At 43.2% G+C, this 23,679-nt stretch overlaps 2 protein-coding genes across 2 annotated transcripts; one reads left to right on the forward strand and one right to left on the reverse strand.

Moving 5' to 3' along the window:
- Positions 1 to 2,228: 2,228 nt before the first annotated feature.
- LOC127314348 (photosystem II stability/assembly factor HCF136, chloroplastic) lies at positions 2,229 to 4,661 on the forward strand. Its single transcript, XM_051344806.1, has 8 exons — positions 2,229 to 2,598; positions 2,693 to 2,928; positions 3,043 to 3,173; positions 3,464 to 3,596; positions 3,697 to 3,819; positions 4,008 to 4,082; positions 4,176 to 4,291; positions 4,405 to 4,661. Exons 1-8 carry the CDS (start codon positions 2,292 to 2,294, stop codon positions 4,469 to 4,471), a joined length of 1,188 nt encoding a protein of 395 aa, XP_051200766.1. The 5' UTR covers positions 2,229 to 2,291; the 3' UTR covers positions 4,472 to 4,661.
- Positions 4,662 to 7,597: 2,936 nt separating this feature from the next.
- On the reverse strand, positions 7,598 to 10,060 carry LOC127314349 (uncharacterized). The gene is made up of 3 exons (XM_051344807.2): positions 9,622 to 10,060; positions 8,990 to 9,126; positions 7,598 to 8,592 (listed from the first exon to the last, which is right to left on the reverse strand). Exons 1-3 carry the CDS (start codon positions 9,817 to 9,819, stop codon positions 7,914 to 7,916), a joined length of 1,014 nt encoding a protein of 337 aa, XP_051200767.1. The 5' UTR covers positions 9,820 to 10,060; the 3' UTR covers positions 7,598 to 7,913.
- Positions 10,061 to 23,679: the final 13,619 nt, after the last annotated feature.

Genomic DNA, 23,679 nt, shown 5'->3' on the forward strand with positions numbered 1-23,679 from the left:
TTAATCTACTTTAATCACTTTTTGATATCAGAAATTATTTTTTATCCAACAGGTGCATATGCAAGATGACAAGGACAGAAGAACATGTACATATGCAAGGTGATAAGGACATAAGAACATGTACATATGCAAGGTGACAAGGACAGGGAGAACACAAAAGTTGGTGAGCAAAAAACCGGTGTTCTTTTAATGCTTCCTTTGTGCTATCTAAGGCGACATTACAAAGAAAATAATGAGGTTGGTCGTAAATTTGCAAGTAGCCGAAGAACAATATGGTTATTCTCTCAGGGCGACGTACTGATATTGGAGCAGAACGTAGGAACAAAGGAGCGAGCAGATTGAGAGGGGCCTTGGCAGGGACGATAAAGCATATAAATTACCGGACATGCGAAGAGCTCTTCGAGATATAGGGCGTAGGCACATTGCTAGCGAGGTTGGCAGGCAATGTATTCTCTCCACCTCTAATACCTATTGGAAAGTACTTACATTTATAGCATTTCTTGGGACTGTAATATTTTTTTGTTTCAAAATGATTTTTTATTGAGATGGGAAAAGAGTTCTGTGTTAGAACAATCCTTGAGATGATGTAGTTTTTGAGGGTTTTGTAAGATTGATATAAAGTGGATGACACATGGAGTCGACCTTGAGGGTGGAGGGATACTATTATCTTGAGTTTTTATATATGCGGTAGTAGTTGATGTGCTTTCAGTAAGCAAGTTTGACCGGTTGCTTCCTTATAAGGTTTTTCTGCGAGAAAAATATATTTAAGGTCTTAATAGGTTATAATTATGCTTTTGGTAAAATAGATTCAATTTCCTTGGATTTTTACAATAAGTGGAAACAAAGTTCCTGCTGCCACCGTATCCGCACTTCATTTACCAACTGGGCACCTGTCTACTTATGAGGATACATCGCTGACCAATGTGAGGCGTGCGTCGGATACAAGTCAATGTAAACCTCATGAATCATGACACCGGACATTGCAGTCCAAAGGAGGCGCTGTCATGGGCCACGGCTACCGCGATGGACGCGAGAACAGAGCAGAGGCCTTCAACAGAAAGTGTGATTGTGGTCAGCTGCCGATCTGCTGCCTCCGAGGATCCAGCGAAGGTGAAAACAATTAATGCCACTTTTTTAGATCGGGTTCAATTGATGATCGGATTTTTTTTTCTGGAGCACGAACCCCACTTGCTTTGTTTCTAAACTTGATTTTCCATGTTATATCCTGGTGTGAGTGGCTTTAAAGATAAGTGCTTTGAAAAGTACCTATATTTGATTTTCTCCATTCCCCATGGAAAAGCTTGGTGAAGTTTTTCACCGGTGTGTTGCATCAGGTAGCAAAAGCTAATTACAGATTGCACAATTAAGATTTCAGATGATTTGTGTCATCATATGATATGTTGGTTCGTACGTGCTAAATTCAGCTACGGTTACATATTGAGCTTTAAGATAAAAGCTGGCATTAGTTGGTTAGTTAGATTTGTATGCTCGTGTATAAGAGTTTTAATGAAATTTCATAGCAATTAATTTTTTATGGTATGGAACGCTGCCGGAAACAATCCCATGCATTTTCTTTGACATCTTATCTTTTCTTGATGTGGTGTTCCGTTGCAATGCACACAGTTGACGATCCCTTGCAATACCATCAAGCCCGCACGTATTGGCCTATTGATGTTGTCTCTTCGTAGTGCAAACAAATTTAATAAGTTACTCTCCTTTAGCAACCGTCACCAACGTACAAGGATTCAGAGTTTGACCCTCGTGTCTCCCAAAACGAACATCTCAGTTTTATTTTCATTGCAACGCACGGGCAAATATTCTATTAAAAAAGATATTCATGTTCTCTAACAATTGTTCACAGACATTTAAAAAAATGTTCATTACATTGCAAAGATATTCTGTTTCTAAAAAAGGTTTACCAATTTTTTTTAAAAAAATCATGCATTTCAAGAAATGTACATGTGGGAATTATATATGTGTATTGAGAAATAAAATTTAAAGATTCGTGGCAATGCACGGGCATTTGTACTAGTAAAAAATCAATTTTAGAATTTCAAAGCCTTGGTTGGAATGGAATGGAAAGGAGTATTTCAACAACCCAAGAAGAGAACACAAAAAACGGAAGGAATGGAAATTATGGTAGCTGCGCGGCTGGATCCGTCGGCACCGTGGGATCCTCTTACCCCGCTGACGGGCGGGCCCCGCATCACAGCAGGATAAGAGCACGGTTGGCCTTGGCCACAGACAGACAGACAGACGGACTGCCACCTTCCGGCGAGCTCCAAGTTCCAATGGCCACCACCGCCTCCGCCTCCCCGGCCCTGCACCTGCTCCACCCAACCACCTCCTCCCGCCGCTGCCATGGCGGACGCGCACGCCTCGTCACCCCACGCGCCTGCTCCGCCCCCACCCGCCGCGGCCTCATTGCCGACACCGCCACCGCGGCCGTCGCCGCCGCCGCCGCTCCCCTGCTCCTCCCCCGCACCCCCCCGGCGCTGGCCGCGGATCCGCTGTCGGAGTGGGAGCGCGTGGGCCTCCCCATCGACCCCGGCGTCGTGCTGCTCGACATCGCCTTCGTCCCCGACGACCCCTCCCACGGTAACTAAAAATCTGATCTTCATGGCCAAACGCGCTCTCTGAAAATGTTTCAGTCCATCCGTCTCATCTGAAAGTCTCCGTCGACGGCCATCAGGGTTTCTCCTGGGGACGCGGCAGACGATCCTGGAGACCAAGGACGGCGGCGGCAGCTGGTTCCCGCGCTCCATCCCGTCGGCGGAGGACGAGGACTTCAACTACCGCTTCAACTCCGTCAGCTTCAGCGGCAAGGAGGGGTGGATCGTCGGCAAGCCCGCCATCCTGCTCCACACAAAGGACGCCGGAGAGAGCTGGGAGAGGATACCGCTCAGCGCACAGCTCCCTGGGGACATGGTAGCTGCATTTTTTTTCTCTGTTACGTATTATCTTTGCATTGCTTACTTTTATGTCCAAACAACTTCAGTCAGTTAAGGGGAGAAAACTATGGTGATTTTTTCGGGGGGGCAGGTCTACATCCAGGCCACCGGGGAGCAGAGCGCCGAGATGGTGACCGACGAGGGGGCCATCTATGTCACCTCCAACCGCGGCTACAACTGGAAGGCCGCCGTGCAGGAGACCGTCTCAGCCACTCTCAACAGGTAGAGTACAAAGTTCTGCAGAACAATGTCTGTCTGTCCAACAGAATTTATATGACAGAGTTCAATGAGTTTGCAAAATCACTCAACTGCATTTTGGCTATCAAGCTCTATCGACATTACTAAATTGTGTTTGACAGACCATGTTACTCTGATGAAAATGGTTCCATCCAAATTTTTCTCTGGCTCAACATGATGTTGCATCTTAGCCGGTGCTAAATCATGCATGTCATGCGTGACTGAGTGATCAATGCATGCCATTGTTTGCTGTGTCGTCTTTGTCTCTGCTGCAGAACAGTTTCGAGCGGCATTAGTGGTGCGAGCTACTACACTGGCACTTTCAACACAGTGAACCGCTCGCCTGACGGCCGCTACGTCGCAGTCTCCAGCCGTGGGAACTTCTACTTGACATGGGAGCCTGGGCAGGTTCGGTTTCTACCCCAATAACTGATTCGGATAAATTGTCTGTCTAACCTGAGGTTTGCTTCTGAAATATCTATCTATCTACACCTGCGCGCAACTGCAGCTATACTGGCAGCCACACAACAGGGCAGTGGCGCGGCGGATACAGAACATGGGGTGGAGAGCAGATGGTGGTCTCTGGCTCCTCGTGCGCGGCGGTGGACTCTTCCTCAGTAAAGGAACTGGGGTGAGAACTAGCTGATCTTTCAGCTTCATCTGTTTTATCATGCATATTTATTAGATGGGCAACTAGCTCATCTTTTCAGCTTGATCAGATTAGCTAGCAAACATGTGCCAATGCAGCATAATGTAGTTGTAAAACTGCCTTTCAGAACTCATCAGCAACCTCTAATTACGCTCCATTTCCACTTCCAGATAGTTGAGGACTTTGAGGAAGCTTCGGTGCAGAGCAGGGGATTTGGAATCCTCGATGTGGGCTACCGCTCAAAGGTAACAATCACTGAAATGAACTGCACTTGGTGTGTGTGTGTGTGTGCCTATATGACAAGTAAGATTGAATGGGTGGTTCCGTTTTAATCACAGGATGAGGCGTGGGCTGCCGGAGGGAGCGGCGTACTGCTGAAAACAAAAAACGGTGGCAAATCCTGGGTGCGCGACAAGGCCGCCGACAACATCCCCGGGAACCTATACTCCGTAAAGTACGCATTCCTATCGACTTCGGTCTGCAGAAGATATCATTATCTGTTCATGGTTTCAGTTTGTTTCTTGTTTGAACTGAAAATCTGAAAACTTCCGTGGTGTGATGTTGCAGGTTCATTGGTGACAACCAAGGGTTCGTACTCGGGAACGACGGCGTCTTGCTCCGATACGTTGGCTGAAGTAAAGGGAATCACCACGGCTATTTAAATACTTTTTGTACTTAAATGATCCATATGTATACCCCCATGTCAAAGGCTGCTGACTGTCCCAAGATTCCTCCTAATGCAAAAGAGTGTAAATCTTCCCTGTCTGTTACTTGACTGATGATGATGGTTGTTTCCAGTATTCAAAGAAAGTAGTACTTGAGCACATTTGTGTACCTGAATCTGATATTACATGAAAGAAGCTTGTAAAGTGCAAACTAATGGTTATTTCCAACATCCAGAGTATGAGATATGCACACCTTAAGGACCATATATATTTGGTAGGTATTTTTCATTCCATCATCGACCAATTGATTTCGCAGAATACATACCAACAAAATGATTCTCAAACAAGACGAAAGTTATTTCGACGCGACTAGAACACTTTTCACAGACTGGCCACAAATTATATCAAAAATTGCTATTAGCTCCCGAGCTCCCTGGAGCACTTTAAAAAAAATCGAAAACCAACATCACTCATACTGCAATTAGAATATCAACAAAAGAAGATGAGCTCAGAGCACTGAAAAATCATGTGCACATTAGAGATACTAGTACCGAAAAATCATGTGCACATCAGAGATACTAGTGCATTATTTCACCAATACAGGGAACATAATATATTCAGCATGCATATATCCAAAACCTAACTAAGACAACCTGTCTTTTCTTAACAATTTGTTGCGAGTGCACAATCTGCTTTTCTCGATTCAAGTAAAAAACTTGAAGTAAAGGGGTAGTACATCTTAAACCAACATATGCCGCGACATTCAGAAACCGCAACATTCAGCAGTTTCAGAGTGCACAACTCTGTTTTCTCTAAAAAAAACTGTTTTTTTTCCTGGACTAACGAGGAACATAATATCTGACTAACATCTGGAGGCCAAAAACTGGAAGTAAAGGGACATACATCACCTTTGTCTTAATTTTGACTCTGGAAAATGATTCTCAAACAAGACGAAAGTTATTTCGACCCAACTAGAACACTTTTCACAGACTGGCCACAAATTGTTCCAAAAATTGCGATTAGCTCCCACGCTCCCTGGAGCCCTTAAAAAAATTAAAAAAACAAACTAGTGTCGCCCATAATGAAATCAGAATATCAACAAAAGAAGGTGAGCTTAGAGCACCGAAAAATTATGTGCACATCAGAGATAGTGTACTATTTCACCAATCCAGGGAACATAATACCTGACTAACTATTTCAGCATGCATATATTTGAAACCTAACTAAGACAGCCAATCTTCCATAACCATTTGTTGCGAGTGCGCAATCTTCTTTTCTCTGGATTCAAGTCAAAAACTTGAAGTAAAGAGCATTGCCTTCCCAGCAGCCAAATAACACATATCAAGAGTCAGCAAAACAGCTCGTCTTCTTCTACACTAGTGGAGGACAGACTTTGGGCTAGACCCCCTCGATGAATTGCCTTCTAGTTTTGAAAAAAAAACAAAAGAAAATGACAGAAATTCCAAAATAATAAAATCCTTGAGATGATCATGTGTTATGTGTTCTAATTGTTAGTAAAATTAACAAATATGAATTTCATTTTTTTTGCAAAATCTTACATACGACCACTGATGAAAAAGTTTTTATATGAAAATATATTCACAGAAAAAGTTACATCCGATTTCAGTTAAATAATAGAAAATCTTGATTTCATCATCGGTGAATAGTAATGAACAGTATGAGGATGTGGGCATAGCCCAGTGGTTGGGGTCGCAGTGGCGCACCCCAACGACCAGAGTTCGAATCCTGTCAGGAACAAATTTCTGAAATTCTCACGCCGAGGTCCCGCTTCTACTATATCATTTAGTGTCTAGTTGCACTAATTCATTTCGTAATGAACATTACACTATAATCTAGATTTGTGAGATTTTGTCATTTTTTACTTAGGGCAAAATTCAACGTATTTCAATATGAAATTAATAGATTCCAACATTCTCTGCGTCTATGTATTTTTTTCAAAATTCAAAACTATAAAATCAAAAGTTTTAAAGTTTTTGAGAAAAAAGAAACCGGGCTACATGTAGCAGCCCAGGCTACAAAAGAGGTCTTCGTGTCTACACACACATTTACTCAGCCACACACCAAACGTCTTGTACAAACACTGAACCAGTCATACTATCCCACCATCAAAACACAACAGCGGGAATGCATGGATACAAGTCAGAGGGTTCACGGCCAAACTTCTCAGGTATGGAACTATGAAATACTCTCCTCTTTCAGGCATAAACACAAGCACTCACAGGGAACACAAGCGACACATCTCCGTTAGATGCATAATAGCATGACTAGTTCCAGAGACAAAATCAGCGAGAAAGAACTTTAGAGCAGTTGGTAAAATTCATGGTTATAGTTTGTTCATGAGTCTCTTGGCAAGTGTTTAATAAGTACCGGTTCTCCCTTGGCTTCCTTAAAAAGAGATGCATAGGATTCAAGGTCCCGAAATATAAATAGATTCAGTTTAACCATAGGACCATTTTGTTATTTGAACTGACTTTATGTTGTTACAAAATTTATATACTATTTAGCCCATAAGACTAAATGTCTTTTCCTACTGCAAGTGCCACCCCTTGTGAGCATTATGCAATTACAAATCTAATAATTAATTTCAGATGGGGCATGGATAAAGATTTTTGACCGTCATGAGTGCTTGTAGAAGAATAATTGTACTTAGAAAATCTGACCATATCTTCTGGTTGATTCCATAAGAATCAGGTCATTCCATGACCAGCTCAAACATGAAAATTTACGTTTCTTTTATCATGGTTGCAGCTGTGGTGCATGAGATGGACCAGCTAATGGCGAACACAAGCGTGAACACCAAAGGCTGTTGACGGAACCCCTCATTATGAAGAAAGCCATCATGAACCGGCATACTCCCCTGTTTTTATGAAAGGCTATTCTATCAACATACCTGAACTTCTGGATGATCAGGTAGGACAGTAGGAGTCAGGGAAAAACCAGCCAAAGGAGAGCAAAATGGCCCACTCGATGACAGGTGGAGCCTGGACATGTCGACCGAGGAAATAAAATGGTGAATGTATTTCACACCTTTTCTGAATGCAACAAATCGGATAGAGAGCACAAGTCCAGTGATCTAACCAAACGTGCATGCATTTTACTCTTTATATATAAGTATATATACTGTGATGTACATATGCCAGAAGAATGACGAATTATCAGGTACTCCTACGGTCCTACCACATTATGAAAACTAGAGAGGGAGGGAGTTATGCAGCTGCAATGGCAGCGTCTGACAAATCCGCAACTGCATCATGTGATCGCCGCTCTTAGGAACGGGGATAGACGCGGGCAAATCATGTCTCCTCTTCCACTTTTGTCGGATTCAGCTGGCAATATTGCAGATGTTATTTGCTGCAGCGGGTGGATCACAGCAAACAGAGCAGACAAAGTTCAGTCCAGAGCAGCCTTGGTCCTGCGAGCTGGTGCGGGCTTCGGCAGGCCGTCGAGCAACGGCCGGGTGAAGGACTCGTGGTTGAAGGTCCACTTGGAGCTCGACCACATGGAGACCCCGCTGTTGTGCTCCGTGTCAACGAAGCTCGGGGCACTGGGTGACTTCCGCACAGAGGATTTAAACCCATCGAGAAAAGAGCCGCTGGTCTTCACGGCTGGATGCCGGCTGCTGCTCGTGTCCATCATATTCAGACGGATGCTGGAGATTGGCCTTGGTAGGAAACTTTTGATCATCTTGATCGAATTCGACAGGACGTCGTCCTGGGTGTTGACTTCCACTTTCTGCCGCCGGCGTATGGAACCGTCTTGCTTTTCTTTGGTTGCCCCACTGCTCTGCATAACACCTGCACCATTTGTCGTGTCTTCCGAGTTCCGGCTTCTGCCAGTGCTTTGCATCCTGTCCGGTGGAGAAAAGGGGTTGAGCAATGTTTCGTCTAGCGAGCTACCCTTTCTGTACAAGGACATCTCAGTGCTGCAATTCATGTCATCACTTCTTTGAGAACTTAGGCCGTAGTAGCTTTGCAAGCTGCTCATTGCAAGTGAGGACCGCTGCTGACTAGACTTGGACGAATCTAATGAATCCAGGTCCCTGTTTTGCTGATTATTCTGAGCCCACGCTCTGTAAAAATGAGTGCGGGGAAAAAACCTTAAAAATTACTCAATTACAACTAAAGTAATTAATAATATCTCTGGTATGACAAAACAAAGGCTCATACGCCAACCAAAATGGTCAAAATGCATGTAAATTGTTGTATTGTGATCAGTTATGCACGCGAACTACAGCCATCAGGTAAAACTAGCAATTAAGAAACGCTATGCACACACACAAAAAGAAAGAGTTGCGTGACAAGCAGAGCACCAACTAAATTATGTACAGAAAAAATGATTTATCTTTGAGTCAAGGAAAAACAGGTTGCATTTTATATTTAACTGAGGGGAAATCAACAGTAATATAACTTACAGAGCGAGCACTAGATCATGGAACAGCAAGAAGGAAAATTAGTGGAAATGCTTACCTTTTCGATGTTTCAGTCGAGCCATTGAATCTCACAGAGGATGGCATGGGCCTTCCTGGCAGAGGAATGAGCAATGCCTTGCGTGCATACATCTGGCTGTCACTCACAAGACCATTCGACCTCTTAATGTCGGATATCTACACGCAAAACAAGGAATAAATGTTAAGTAAATCTACTTGACAATGAATTAAGTAGTAATCTAGTTGAGAAAGATGATTTCCAGGTCTGCAACGAAATACAGGAATGTTTCGGGGCGTCACTTGTCGCTCTCACTAAAAACAATGGTTGTTGCGCTTGATGTCTAAACTCGGTGCTTTGCATCGCGTTCCACGGTGATATCACAAATAAAACGTGAATATCATGCTAGCTGGATGCAAAGTACTACTCCGGAGTATTTCGGAGTTGAGCAATACAAAAGGGCATACCTATTTTCGCACAAAATTTAAAACAGATATCCTATTTTTGCACAAAATTTAATTAGTAATTTTTTTACCAGATGCCTGAACTGGATGATACATTGCATTGAGCAAGAACGTGGTTGACCCAGATCACCTCCTAATTAAGCAAGCTCAGCGGGCAACCAGAGCATGAGACCAGATCGGCAGCGATGGGGAGGGAGTGCACTCAGTCACCTGGACGCCGTACTTGATGGCGATGCCGGCGAGCGTGTCCATCCGGGACACCTCGTGCTCGAGGAAGTCGTCCTGGCCGTCCACCGCCGAGCAGCATGACGCCGGCGACGGTGGCGAGGACGGAGGCGTCCTCTCCGGCGACATCAGCATCATCCCTCCGCCGCCGAACTCGTCGGACAGAGGGTGCGAGATCCCCATGGCCAGTAAATACCTTCCCGCTGGTGTGTGGCGCAAAATCGCACGCGCGCGGGGAAGAAATCCGGTGTCGGCAGGCAGAGGCAGATCCCGGCTAGCCGGCTGCGCCGGGAGGGGGCTCGGGCCGGCCTCCCCTGAGGAAATGCGGTGGGGAGTCTAGGCGGCGTCTGGTGGGGTGGGGTGGGTGGCCTTTGCTTGGCTGTCGCAAAGGAGGAGGAGGAGGAGGAAGAAGAAGAACGCAAAGGCGCAAAGATTCGAGTTTTTATATTCTGTGTTCCGTTCGTTTCTGTTACGCGGTTCGTGGCCGCCGTGTTCCACGGTTCCACATTTCTCACCACCTCCTTGTTCTATCTATCACACGCTCTGACCACACAAAAAAAAATCACATGCATACTAGGTCAACTAGAGATGCACCGACGCAGCAGCAGAATATGATTGATTAATCTCTTGCATAATTAACGTTTTTCTTACGATCAATACCACATATATTTATAGTAACAAATAGTACATGCTAGAGATACACAAGCCGACTCCAACAATTACAAAATAAAGTCTAAAAATACTAGTAACAATTCTTTGAGGCCTTTAAATTTTTCCTTCTTCCAGAAAATAATCTTGTACTCTTCTGAAGGCAGCCAAAGATAGATAACGAATCATAGACCTGTAAATACCGACGAAAGTTCTCCCATAATTTTAATTTGAGCCGCAATGCCAAGGCTGCCTGCACGCGCACAACCATTAAAGCAGTCATTCAACATCGGTAAGAGTACCAACACCAGTATGTCAGGAAATAACAACCGACTAGCCTTATCGATATCGATGGAGAGCCGAGAATACGAATCACCATTGTCGAGGATGTAGCAGCCGTAACAAAAACTGCGAGGATAATCCTCCTTGCGGCAACAACAACAGAAGATCCAAAATTGATCTGGCGAAGCAAGATCTGAAGGACCATACCTAGATGATTGTAATCTTTCAACACCACCATTGACGTCGGGAAGAAGATCTCGTCGAACGAAAGCCCGAAGATCACTTATTGCAGACAATGCCATCTCCATTGAGGGGAAACCAACAAGAAGATGACTACCAAAATCCTAACATAATCAACTGATAACACTACTTTTATTGGAAACTTCACGCATAGATCGGGTTCCCCACTCCTCCCGACGCCGGTGAAGCCAACCGAAGAAGGGAAAACCAATCTACGAAGAAGGCTGAAGTGGAGGCGGCTAGGATTTTGAAGAGGCGGCGGCTATCTTTTTCCGTACGTCGATCGTCCAGCTGCACAATTAACGGTTTAGTACACGCATGAGTGTATTTTGCTTACTAAGAAGATGCTTAAGGTGAAGAGGCCAACTCACTCACCAAGAATCATCCATCCACTCAATCGATCGAGTCCAACACTCTCTAAGCACTAACCAACTAAAAAAAACTACTACTGTTTAAAAATTATAAGCAAACACGTACCAGCCCTTAAAATCGTGTAAACTGTAGCCAAAGTACACCACATTATTTCACAACAACAAAAAAACGAAAGCTCAGAATTAAAGAAGACAGATGGTTCTTGTGCCAGATTATGCCAAACTATGCCTACGCCCTACCCACATAAACAAAAAGCATCACCTTTGACCAAATGCAAAGGCAGTAGCAATAGTAGTACTAGTACACGTTAGAACGAGCTAGTCGCATTTACCAAATAAATTCAGTTCAACTGGCCAGTCAAACCTAGCACGCTAGCCAGCCAGCTAGCCAGTTTAATGAACATCTTCAGTGGCATCATCTGTCCAACAAAATAAATTAAATTTGCTAAAACCACAACACTTATTATGGATTAGAAGGAACACTAAAAAGTTGTGTTATCACATCAAACACATCCATTGGCCCTTGCTCGTTTCTTAAGAGCATCTCCACCGGCATTCTTTAAATAGGCGCCGACAAAATCCTATTGGGGCCGTCGGCACCTGCTTCCTAATTTGGGGAGAGGTTGCACACACCAAAGACCCCGAAACGTAGAGCGGTTAGGATTTGAATTTGCACAAAATATGTCGGATTTCGATCAAATTTATACAAAGTTTGCAAAATAAATACTAAAAGACGAAAAATAAAAAACGAGCGGTCGAAGGCGATGAGGCCGATGGCGCTGTCGGCGCCGTCGCCATGGTCGGTCGAGCCGAAGTAGAAATTGGAGGAAGAGTCCTCCTTCACCGCCGGTGCAGGTGGCGGTGGCGGTGTCGGAGCAAGACGAGGTCCGTCGAGGTCGACGACGTTGTTGTTGTTGTCGATCACCGACCATCTACTCGTCCTAATCGAGGCCTGGTTTAGGAGATGATTCCAGCGACGCAACGGATCCGTCGTCCACTCTTTTTTCCTTTTTTAGATGCAGTTTTTCATTGTTTCATCGTTTGTTTGTTCATCGTTCTTCAGATTTGGAACTGCTGTATTCACGAATGTGAGCTCTCCTTCATTTGTTTGTTCTAGATCTCATTCATTTATTTGTTCTATTAAACATGCCATTTCTCCTTGGATTTTCTATGAATTTTTGGATAAAACATGGTATCAGATCGACAAACCCTACATTCAACAAAAAAACAGTCACGGTAGAAACATAATTAGAGGGCGTCATTTCGTCTTTTTCTTTCGCTTTGCACTGCCGACATTTGCAGCTCGCCAAGCCGGCATCGAAGAAAAGTAGATTCCAAGCTGAAAAGTTGACTTCGCGTCATGTTCTCACCCTGAACATCTCTGTGCTTTGCGCACATCTCAAAGCAAATTGGGCAATGAAGAGTGACGTGATCACCAAATCCACTTTCTTATGAATTGCATGTGATGATAATCATTTATGCATCTTATTTTGCTTAGATCACGACGGTAGCATTATAAGATGACCCCTATCACTAACTATTAAGATAATAAAGTGTTCGTCCTTAGTATGCACCGTTGCTAAGACTCGTCGTTTCGAAGCATGACGTGATGATCGGGTGTTATAGATTCTACGTATGCATACAACAGGTGAAAGCCAGATTTGCACATGCTAATACTAAGGTTAAACTTGACGAGCCTAGCATGTACAGACATGGTCTCGGAACACGGAATACCGAAAGGTAAAGCATGAGTCATATGAATGATATGATGAACATGTTGACCGTTCTCCTTTGAAGCTACATCTCCTCTCGTGAAGATCGGACTTGGTGTAGTGGATTTGGTTTGTGTAATCACTAAGGCAACATAAGGGATGTTGTTTTGAGTGGAAGTTCACCTAGTTCATTTAAAAATTAAAAAATAAACTAAATTTATCATAAACTTATTCTAAACTCTTTGCAAATATGTTACAGATCATGGCTGCCCCCACCATCAAGTTTAATTCGTTCCTAGAGAATGAAAGCTGAAAAACAATGGAAGCAACTTTACAGACCGGTTCCATAACATGAGGATTATCCTCACCGCTGGACAACTGCTCTATGTGCTTGATGCACCGCTAGGTGACCCACCTGCAGAAATTGCCCACGACGAGGTTAAAAATGTTTACCTCACTCGGAAGAACCAATACTCCACAGTTCATTGTGCCATCCTCTACGGATTAGAATCAGATCTTCAGAAGCGTTTTGAGAACCACGACCCCTGTGATATTATCCGTGAGCTCAAAATGATATTTGAAACTCATGCGGCCGTGGAAAGCTATATGAAGCCTCTGAACAGTTCTTTGGCTGTAAGATGGAAGAGTGCATCTCCATTAGCGAGCACGTGGTCAAAATGTCTGGGCACGCAAAGAAGCTTCAAGATTTGAGAATAACGATTCCTAATGCGTTAGGGATTCATCGTGTCCTCCAATCACTGCCACCTAGTTATAAGAACTTTGTGATGAACTACAACATGCAGTGCATGAACAAGATGTTGCATGAACTCTTCTCCTTGTTGAAAATTCCTGAAGTGGTGATAATGAAATAGCACCAAGTGTTGATGGTCAATAAGACCACCAGTTTCAAAAAGCAGGGCAAGCCTAAGGAAAAGGGCAACTTCAAGAAGGGCGGCAAGAAAGCTGATGCGCATCCTAAGAAGCCAAGGCTGACCCCAAACCTGATACTATGTGCTATTACTGCAAGGGTGATGGACACTCGAAATGGAACTGCTCCAAGTACCTAGCAGATCTGAAGAACGACAACATCAAGGAGAAAGGTACTAGTAATCGTAGTAGTGCCTGAGTATTTGATACTGGTTCTGTTGCTCACATTTGTAACTCGAAACAGGAGCTGCGGAATAAACAAAGACTAGCGAGAAGGAGGGGGGCACCGTTGGCCTCGACGGCCAGGATGAGGAGGAGGACTCAGACGCATGGTGGACACGGCTGACGAGGCGGCGGCAGCAAGGAAGGAGGCAAGGGCCCGAGCGTAGGCTCGTCATCCGTTCACCGACAACGAGGAAGACCCTAATGAGCACTCGTTGGAGGGGAACTCAAGCTCATCGGACGTGTCGACCGACAATACCTCTTCGGAGGAGGTGAAGAGCAGCAAGCGGGTCCGTGAGGATGACGAGGCGGGACCTTCTAACAAGAAGTACAAGAAGTAGCTACTTTAAAATTTGTTTGTTCTCGTAATTCTTGGTGATGAATGGTAGCCGCTTGGAGATGAAGTAGAGCAGACGCAGGGGTTTTATTGAGCGGAGATTAATGGCGGCGCATATAACGAAGAGGTGTGCGGTTTCTCTTTCGCGCCGGTTCGGCACTCCATTCCGGCGGTTGGCGCGTCGATCGATGCGGTTGCCACTCTGGCGGTTGCCCTCCCCAACAGTTGTTCTTCTTTAATTCACGTCAGCTCGAGCCAGAGTCGCTGCCACGTGGGCCCGTGGGAGAAGCGAGTGGACGCTCGGCGCGAACGTGACGCATATTTGCGCCACGTTTGCGTCTCCGTGGATGGCCCGGATACTATGCGTCGTCCTGCTGAAGCAGGATGCAGGCGCATTTCCGGTCCGCGCTGACGCAAACGGTCGTGCAACATCTGGCTGCGTCGCCCCATTGGAGAGGCCCTGAGAGCATCTCCAGCAGCGTCAGCCGCGTGCCCCAAAGACTTTTTTGTACGGCGTGGCCTGATACGTCTCCAACGTATCTATAATTTCTGATGTTCCATGCTTGTTTTATGACAATACCAACATGTTTTGTTCACACTTTTATATCATTTTTATGCGTTTTCCGGAACTAACCTATTGACGAGATGCCGAAAGGCCAGTTGCTGTTTTCTGCTGTTTTTGGTTTCAGAAATCCTAGTAAGGAAATATTTTCGGAATCGGACGAAATCAATTCCGGGGATCTTATAATTTCAGGAAGCTTCCGGAGCACCGAAGAAAAGTCAGAGGGGTGCCAGGGGGCCCCACACCCCAGGGCGGCGCGGCCCAAGGGGGGCGCGCCCCCCTATGGTGTGGGCACCCCGTGGCCCCTCCGACTCCGACTCTCGGCCTATTTAATTGTCCCTGACCTAAAAACCTCGACAAGTTTGACGGAAACAGAGAAAACCATCCAGAGCCACCGCCATCGCGAAAGTCCAATTCGGGGGACAGAAGTCGCTGTTCCGGCACCCTGCCGGGACGGGGAATTGCCCCCGGAGCCATCTCCACCGCCGTCTTTACCGCCATCTTCACCGCCATCGCTTCCCCCATGATGAGGAGGGAGTAATCCACCCCCGAGGCTGAGGGCTTCGCTGTAGCTATGTGGTTCATCTCTCTCCCATGTACCTCAATACAATAATCTCATGAGCTGCTTTACATGATTGAGATTCATATGAGTTTTGTATCACTACTATTCTATGTGCTACTCTAGTGATGTTATTAAAGTAGTTTTATTCCTCCTGCACGATGTAATGGTGACAGTGTGTGCATCCGTGTTAGTACTTGGTTTATGCTATGATCATGATCTCTTGTAGATTGTGAAGTTAACTATTGCTATGATAGTATTGATGTGATCTATTCCTCCTACATATGCATGAAGGTGACAGTGTGCATGCTATGTTAGTACTTGGTTTAGTCTTTTGATCTATCTTACACTATAAGGTTACTAAAATATGAACATTAATTGTGGAGCTTGTTAACTCCGGCATTGAGGGTTCGTGTAATCCTACGCAATGTGTTCATCATCCAACAAAAGTGTAGAGTATGCATTTATCTATTCTGTTATTTGATCAATGTTGAGAGTGTTCACTAGTGAAAGTGTAATCCCTAGGCCTTGTTCCTAAATACTGCTACGTTACTACTGCTTGTTTACTGTTTCACTGTGTTACTACTGCTGCAATACTACCACCATCAACTACACGCCCGCAAGCTATTTTCTGGCACCATTGCTACTGCTCATATATATTCATACCACCTGTATTTCACTATCTCTTCGCCGAACTAGTGCACCTATTAGGTGTGTTGGGGACACAAGAGATTTCTTGCTTTGTGGTTGCAGGGTTGCATGAGAGGGATATCTTTGACCTCTTCCTCCCTGAGTTCGATAAACCTTGGGTGATCAACTTAAGGGAAAACTTGCTGCTGTTCTACAAACCTCTGCTCTTGGAGGCCCAACACTGTCTACAGGAAAGGAGGGGGAACGTAGACTGATACGTCCAATTTGCATCACCATTTTATATCATAATTTGCTGTTATTCATTGATATATTTCATATTGGGACACAATACTTATGTTATTTCATCTATTTTGCATGTTTCATCATTATTGGAGGATCAAGCACCGGGAGCCGGATTCTGTTTGGAAAAAGCACCGTCAGAATGCAATATTTCGGAAGATCAACTGTGGGAGGAAATTATACCAAAAATACTATTTTTCAAGATGACGAAGGAAGCCGGAAGGAGGAGTCAGGAGGAGCCAGGGTGGGCCCACACCCTAGGGCGGCGCGGCCCTGGCCCTGGCCGCGCCGCCATGTGGTGTGGAGGGCCCACGGCCCCTTTCGCCTCCTTTTCTTCGCGAAACCCTTCGTCCCGAAGACCTAAGCCACAGAGGGTTCCTCACGAAGAGTTACAGCCGCCTCTGCGGGGCGGAGAACACCAGAGAGAAAAGAGCTCTCCGGCGGGCAGGAATCCGCCGGGGAAATTCCCTCCGGGAGGGGGAAATCGACGCCATCGTCACCGTCATCGAGCTGGACATCATCGCCATCACCATCATCATCATCTCCACCATCATCACCGCCATCTCCTCCGCAGCACCTCGTCACCGCCGTAGCAATTTGGGTTTGATCTTGATTGTTTGATAGGGGAAACTCTCCCGGTATCGATTTCTACTTGTTGTTGATGCTATTGAGTGAAACCATTGAACCAAGTTTATGTTCAGATTGTTATTCATCATCATATCACCTCTGATCATGTTCCGTATGATGTCTCGTGAGTAGTTCGTTTAGTTCTTGAGGACATGGGTGAAGTCTAAATGTTAGTAGTGAACTATGGATGAGTAATATTCAATGGTGTGATATTTAAGTTGTGGTGTTATTCTTCTAGTGGTGTTATGTGAACGTCGACTACATGACACTTCACCATTTATGGGCCTAGGGGAATGCATCTTGTATTCGTTTGCTAATTGCGGGGTTGCCGGAGTGACAGAAACCTGAACCCCCGTTGGTATATCGATGCAGGAGGGATCGCAGGATCTCAGAGTTTAAGGCTGTGGTTAGATTTATTCTTAATTACTTTCTTGTAGTTGCGGATGCTTGCAAGGGGTATAATCACAAGTATGTATTAGTCCTAGGAAGGGCGGTACATTAGCATAGGTTCACCCACACAACACTTATCATAACAATGAAGATTATTTAGCCGTATGAAGCGAAAGCACTAGACTAAAATCCCGTGTGTCCTCGAGAACGCTTGGTCATTATAAGTAAACAAACCGGCTTGTCCTTTGTGCTAAAAGAGATTGGGCCACTTGCTGCAATTATTACTCTCGCACTTTACTTACTCGTACTTTATTCAACTGTTACATCAAAACCCCCTGAATACTTGTCTGTGAGCATTTACAGTGAATCCTTCATCGAAACTGCTTGTCAACACCTTCTGCTCCTCGTTGGGATCGACATTCTTACTTATCGAAGATACTACGATACACCCCCTATACTTGTGGGTCATCAAGACTATTTTCTGGCGCCGTTGCCGGGGAGTGAAGCGCTATTGGTAAGTGGAATTGGTAAGGAAAACCTTTACTGTTGTGCTGATTTTATTCCTGACTGCTGCTATAAGTCATTATGGAGAGATCTTCTCTTCAATTTTTATTTGGGAAATCTACTACTACTGCAACGGTAGTGGATGAGGCGCCAGGTGAGGAAGTGATACCATATAAAATACCTACGAAAATTATTGAACGTGTTATGGATAACCGCTATGAAGGGGATGGAACTGTCCATCCCGGTGATCATTTACTGTTTTTGCATGAATTATGCGGGTTATTCAAATGTGCAGGTATTGCTATGGATGAAGTGAGGAAGAAGCTATTCTCTTTATCGCTGTCCGGTAAGGCGGCGCATTGGTATAAATTACTGGATAATGGGGATTCTCTTGAATGGAATGATATTGTGCCCCGGTTTTATTCTAAGTTCTATCCTCCAAGTGAAATTCACAAGGATCGGAATCGCATATATAATTTTTGGCCTCATGATGGAGAGAGTATTGCCCAAGCTTGGGGGAGATTGAAGTCTTTAATGCTCAAATGCCCCATTCATGAGCTTCCTGGTAATGTTATTATTGATAATTTCTATGCAAGACTTTCTTTTCAAGACAAGACCTTGCTGGATACTTCTTGTTCTGGATCATTTACACGTAACAAAGAAGAGTTTAAAAGGGACCTTCTTGATCGGATCCAAGAAAATACTGAAGCTTGGGAGAACGACAAGGATAGAGAATCAGGTATAATTTATGATTATAAATGCATTGAAGCTTTTATGGATACTGATAAATTTCGTGATATGAGTGCTACATATGGTCTTGATTCTCAAGTTGCTGCAAATCTTTATAAATCTTTTGCCTCTCATTATGAATTGCCAAGGAAGAATTTTGATAAGTATCATGAACCGTATAAAGATAAAATTGATTCATCTATTAATAAATGTGTTGTAGTTGAAACTGCTGATCATGTTATTCCTGAAGCTTATATTGAAAAAACTCCTTTCCCTGCTAAAATGAAGGAGTACTCTGTTATAAATAGTGCGGTTCATAAAAGTGAAAAGAAACCTGTAGAACCTGAAGAACAAATAAAAGTTGAACCTCTTTGTTGCAATAATTAAAGATCTTGTGACTGAAAATGTGGAGGATGGTCATATTATTTTCTGTGAAGATGCTTCTAATATTGTTTCACATCCTAATAAACCCAAACAAGCTAGTGTTCCTATGCTATCTGTTAGAATTGGTGATCATTGCTATTATGGATTATGTGATATTGGTGCAAGTGTTAGTGCTATTCCGTATGAGTTTTACACGGAGATTATGCATGAAATTGATTCTTGTGAACTTGAAGATATTGATGTGGTTATTCAGCTGGCTAATAGAGAAACTATCTCTCCAATTGGTATTGTTCGAGATGTGGAAGTTTTATGCGGTAAGATTAAATATCCTGCTGACTTTTTGGTACTTGGTTCTGCTGCTAGTGATTATTGTCCTATTATTTTCGGTAGACCTTTTCTAAATACTTGTGGATCTATTATAGATTGCAAGAAAGAGAAAATTTTGACTAAATTCGCTGGTGAATCTTATGAGTTTAACTTCTCTAAATTTACTAAAATTCCTTATAAAGCTGACTTGCCTAGTAATGATCTTAAAATGGAGCAATGTGCATCTATTGTTCTTGTTCCTAATAATCCTTTGCAGCAACATTTGGAGGATAGCGAGAGTGAAGTTTTTAGGAAAGAAAGAGATGAGCTTGAGGAAATTTTTCTTCGCCAACCTATTCTCAAGCATGATTTACCGGTGGAAGATTTGGGTACAACACCTCCACCAAAGGAAGATCCTGTTTTTGATTTAAAGCCTTTGCCTGATAATCTTAAATATGCTCATATTGATGATAAGAAAATATATCCTGTTATTATTAGTTCTAAGCTTTCAGAGATTGAGGAAGAAAGGTTATTGGAAATATTGAAAAAGCACCGAGGAGCTATTGGCTACACTCTTGATGATTTGAAGGGGATTTCTCCTTCTATTTGCCAACATGCTATTAATATGGAAGATGATGCAAAGCCTGTTGTTGAACATCAGCGTCGTCTAATTCCGAAGATGAAGGAAGTGGTAAGAAATGAGGTATTACGACTTCTTGAAGTTGGTATTATATATCCTATTGCTGATAGTAGATGGGTTAGTCCTGTACATTGCGTTCCCAAGAAAGGAGGAATGACTGTTGTGCCTAATGATAATGATGAGCTCATCCCTCAAAGAGTAGTTGTAGGGTATAGAATGTGCATTGATTTTCGAAAAGTTAATAAAGTTACTAAGAAAGATCATTACCCTTTACCATTTATTGATCAAATGTTAGAAAGATTGTCTAAAAATACTCATTTTTGTTTTCTTGATGGTTATTCTGGGTTTTCACAAATTGCTGTTAAAGCTAAAGATCAAGAGAAAACCACTTTTACTTGTCCCTATGGAACTTATGCTTATAGACGCATGCCTTTTGGTTTATGTAATGCTCCTGCTACTTTTCAAAGATGCATGTCTGCTATTTTTCATGGTTTTTGTGAAAGTATTGTAGAGGTATTCATGGATGATTTTTCCATCTATGGGAATTCTTTTGATAGTTGCTTGCGAAACCTTGATAAAGTTTTGCAAAGATGTGAAGAAACTAACCTTGTTCTTAATTGGGAGAAATGCCACTTTATGGTTAATGAAGGAATTGTATTGGGACATAAAATTTCTGAGAGAGGTATTGAAGTTGATAGAGCTAAAGTTGAAGCAATTGAGAAGATGCCCTATCCGAGGGATGTTAAAGGTATTCGTAGTGTTCTTGGTCATGCTGGGTTTTATAGGAGATTTATTAAAGATTTCTCCAAGATTTCAAAGCCTCTTACTAATCTTCTTCAAAAAGATGTACCATTTGTTTTTGATGATGATTGTAGGGAAGCTTTTGAGACTCTTAAGAAAGCCTTAACAACTGCTCCTATAGTTGAACCTCCTGATTGGAACTTACCATTTGAAATTATGTGTGATGCTAGTGATTTTCTTTGTAGGTATTGTTCTTGGACAGCGAGTAGATAAAAAGCTGAATGTTATTCATTATGCTAGTAAAACTCTTGATGCTGCTCAAAGAAATTATGCTACAACTGAAAAAGAATTATTAGCTGTAGTTTTTGCTTGTGATAAATTTAGACCTTATATTGTTGATTCAAAAGTTACTATTCATACTGATCATGCTGCAATTAGATACCTAATGACAAAGAAAGATGCTAAGCCGAGGCTTATTAGATGGGTACTCCTTTTGCAAGAATTTGATTTACATATTGTAGATAGGAAAGGTGCTGATAACCCTGTTGCTGATAACTTGTCTAGATTGGAAAATATTGCTTATGATCCTGTTCCTGTTAATGATAGTTTTCCAAATGAACAATTGGCTGTAATAAAGGTGAGCTCGCGAGACAGTCCTTGGTATGCTGATTATGCTAACTTTATTGTTTCCAAGTACTTGCCTCCAACCTTTTCAGCTCAGCAAAGGAGGAAGTTCTTCTATGACTTGAGGCATTATTTCTGGGATGACCCACACTTATATAAAGAAGGAGTGGATGGTATTATGCGAAGATGTGTTCCCGAATATGAACAGCAGGAGATATTGAGTAAATGTCATGGTAGTGCCTATGGAGGACATCACGCCGGAGAAAGAACCGCGCAAAAGGTTCTACAATCAGGTTTTTATTGGCCAACTCTCTTCAAAGATGCGAGGAAGTTTATTTTATCTTGTGATGAATGCCAAAGGGTTGGTAATATCTCCAGACGTAATGAGATGCCAATGAATTATACTCTTGTTATTGAACCGTTTGATTGTTGGGGATTTGATTTCATGGGACCTTTTCCGTCTTCAGAAGGTAACACTCACATACTTGTTGTTGTTGATTATGTTACTAAATGGGTGGAAGCTATACCTACAAAGAGTGCTGATGGTGAGACCTCTTTAAGAATGCTTTTAGATATTATTTTTCCTAGATTTGGAGTACCTAGATATATTATGACTGATGGAGGTTCTCATTTTATTCATGGAGGTTTTAGAAAAACTCTTGCTAGGTATGGTATTAATCATAGAATTGCTTCCGCTTATCATCCTCAAACTAGTGGTCAAGTAGAACTATCAAATAGAGAGATTAAATCTATTTTGGGGAAGACCGTTAATAAAACTAGAAAGAATTGGGCTAGTAAATTGAAGGATGCACTTTGGGCTTATAGAACTGCTTATAAAAATCCCATGGGAATGTCACCTTATAAAATGGTTTATGGGAAAGCTTGTCATTTACCTTTAGAACTAGAGCACAAAGCTTATTGGGGTACATTAGAGAATTAAATAAGGATCCTAAACTTGCCGGTGATAAGAGGTTGTTGCAATTAAGTTCTCTAGATGAATGGAGAAGTGAAGCTTATGAAAATGCTAAACTCTTTAAAGAGAAAGTTAAAAAATGGCATGATAGAAGGATTATCAAAAGAGAATTTAATATTGGGGATAAAGTTCTATTGTATCGGTCTCGTCTCAGATTCTTTGCAGGGAAATTACTCTCGAAATGGGAAGGACCATATATTGTCGAGGAGGTGTATCGTTCAGGAGCAATCAAAATTAGCTCTCTCCAAGGCAATGCCACGCAAGTGGTGAATGGACAAAGACTCAAGCATTATATCTCAGGTGATTCTTATAATGTTGATGTTGATATTATTCAAGTGGAAACACCGGAAGCTTTTATTAAAGGACAAGTTGACAGTCCGCCAGAACTCGACTTTGAATAGGACAGTACTGGTAATGAAAAGTACGCAATTTACTTTCCGAACAATATTTTATTTGTTTTTGGAAAATATGAAAAATTACGAGTTCGAAACGGAGTGGAAAGGACGCACGAGGCGTGGCACCATAGGCCGGCGCGGCACGACCGGGCCCGCGCCGCCTATGGTTTGGCCGCCCCGTCGCCCCTTTCCAGACTACGGTTCGATCTGGTACTTTCCGTTTGTCGCGAAATTTTTTGTTATATAATCCCCCGGACCCCTGGAGGTCCGTATATCGTTTTCTCGACGTGTTTTGTTTCGAGCTGTTTCTGCCAGGATCTGTTTTCAGTTTAGGAGCACCATGGTCTCCCACAACAAGGACAAGGAGCCTTCGGAGGAAGATATCCAAAACCCCGAGTTGAAGGAAGAAGTCAAGGAGGATGAAGAGGAAGTTCCGCGAGTGCGTCCGCACACCACCATTGCAAGCATCGGAGTGGTGTCAAACCCGTTCAACGCCAAGAAGAGTGCACGGATTAGCACTGGAGGAGGAGTTCCACGTCATTACCTAGCTCCAAAGACATCTCCTCCAGGCACCTACAACCCCTTCCGTAATCTAATTTACAATAGTCAAATTGAAAGGACTCCCAAGGCAGCATTGCCTAGCAATTGGGATATAGATCGTTCTAACACTGCAGGAGAGAAGGAGCACGAGAGGTGAAGGATGGGGAAATAACTCCAAGAGTTGGGGCTCGCCGTCGGATATACTTCTTAACCACGTCGAGCATAATTCGGAGATGATCCGCAATCTCATGTACAAGATTGATGAGCTTCAGGAGCTTGTTGAGAAGCTTGTCAAGAATTCATCACCACCATCGCCGCAGGAGTAATTCATCATCGGTATTGGCATCCCCTTGGTTTGTTCCAAGCTTGGGGGAGTGCCGCGGTATCACATTATCACTAC

The sequence above is a fragment of the Lolium perenne genome, chromosome 7 (genome assembly GCF_019359855.2).
Source record: "Lolium perenne isolate Kyuss_39 chromosome 7, Kyuss_2.0, whole genome shotgun sequence".
Taxonomy (NCBI): Eukaryota; Viridiplantae; Streptophyta; class Magnoliopsida; order Poales; family Poaceae; genus Lolium; species Lolium perenne.

What these genes read in the sequence shown, in the direction of transcription:
- LOC127314349 (XM_051344807.2), bottom strand. Translation starts at nt 9,819, where the DNA reads ATGGGGATCTCGCACCCTCTGTCCGACGAGTTCGGCGGCGGAGGGATG. An exon ending in CCATCAAGTACGGCGTCCAG is followed by an intron (nt 9,127 to 9,621) that starts GTGACTGAGTGC and finishes TTTTGCGTGTAG; the next exon opens with ATATCCGACATTAAGAGGTC. An exon ending in TCGACTGAAACATCGAAAAG is followed by an intron (nt 8,593 to 8,989) that starts GTAAGCATTTCC and finishes TCATTTTTACAG; the next exon opens with AGCGTGGGCTCAGAATAATC.
- LOC127314348 (XM_051344806.1), top strand. Translation starts at nt 2,292, where the DNA reads ATGGCCACCACCGCCTCCGCCTCCCCGGCCCTGCACCTGCTCCACCCA. An exon ending in CCCCGACGACCCCTCCCACG is followed by an intron (nt 2,599 to 2,692) that starts GTAACTAAAAAT and finishes GACGGCCATCAG; the next exon opens with GGTTTCTCCTGGGGACGCGG. An exon ending in TCCTCAGTAAAGGAACTGGG is followed by an intron (nt 3,820 to 4,007) that starts GTGAGAACTAGC and finishes TTCCACTTCCAG; the next exon opens with ATAGTTGAGGACTTTGAGGA.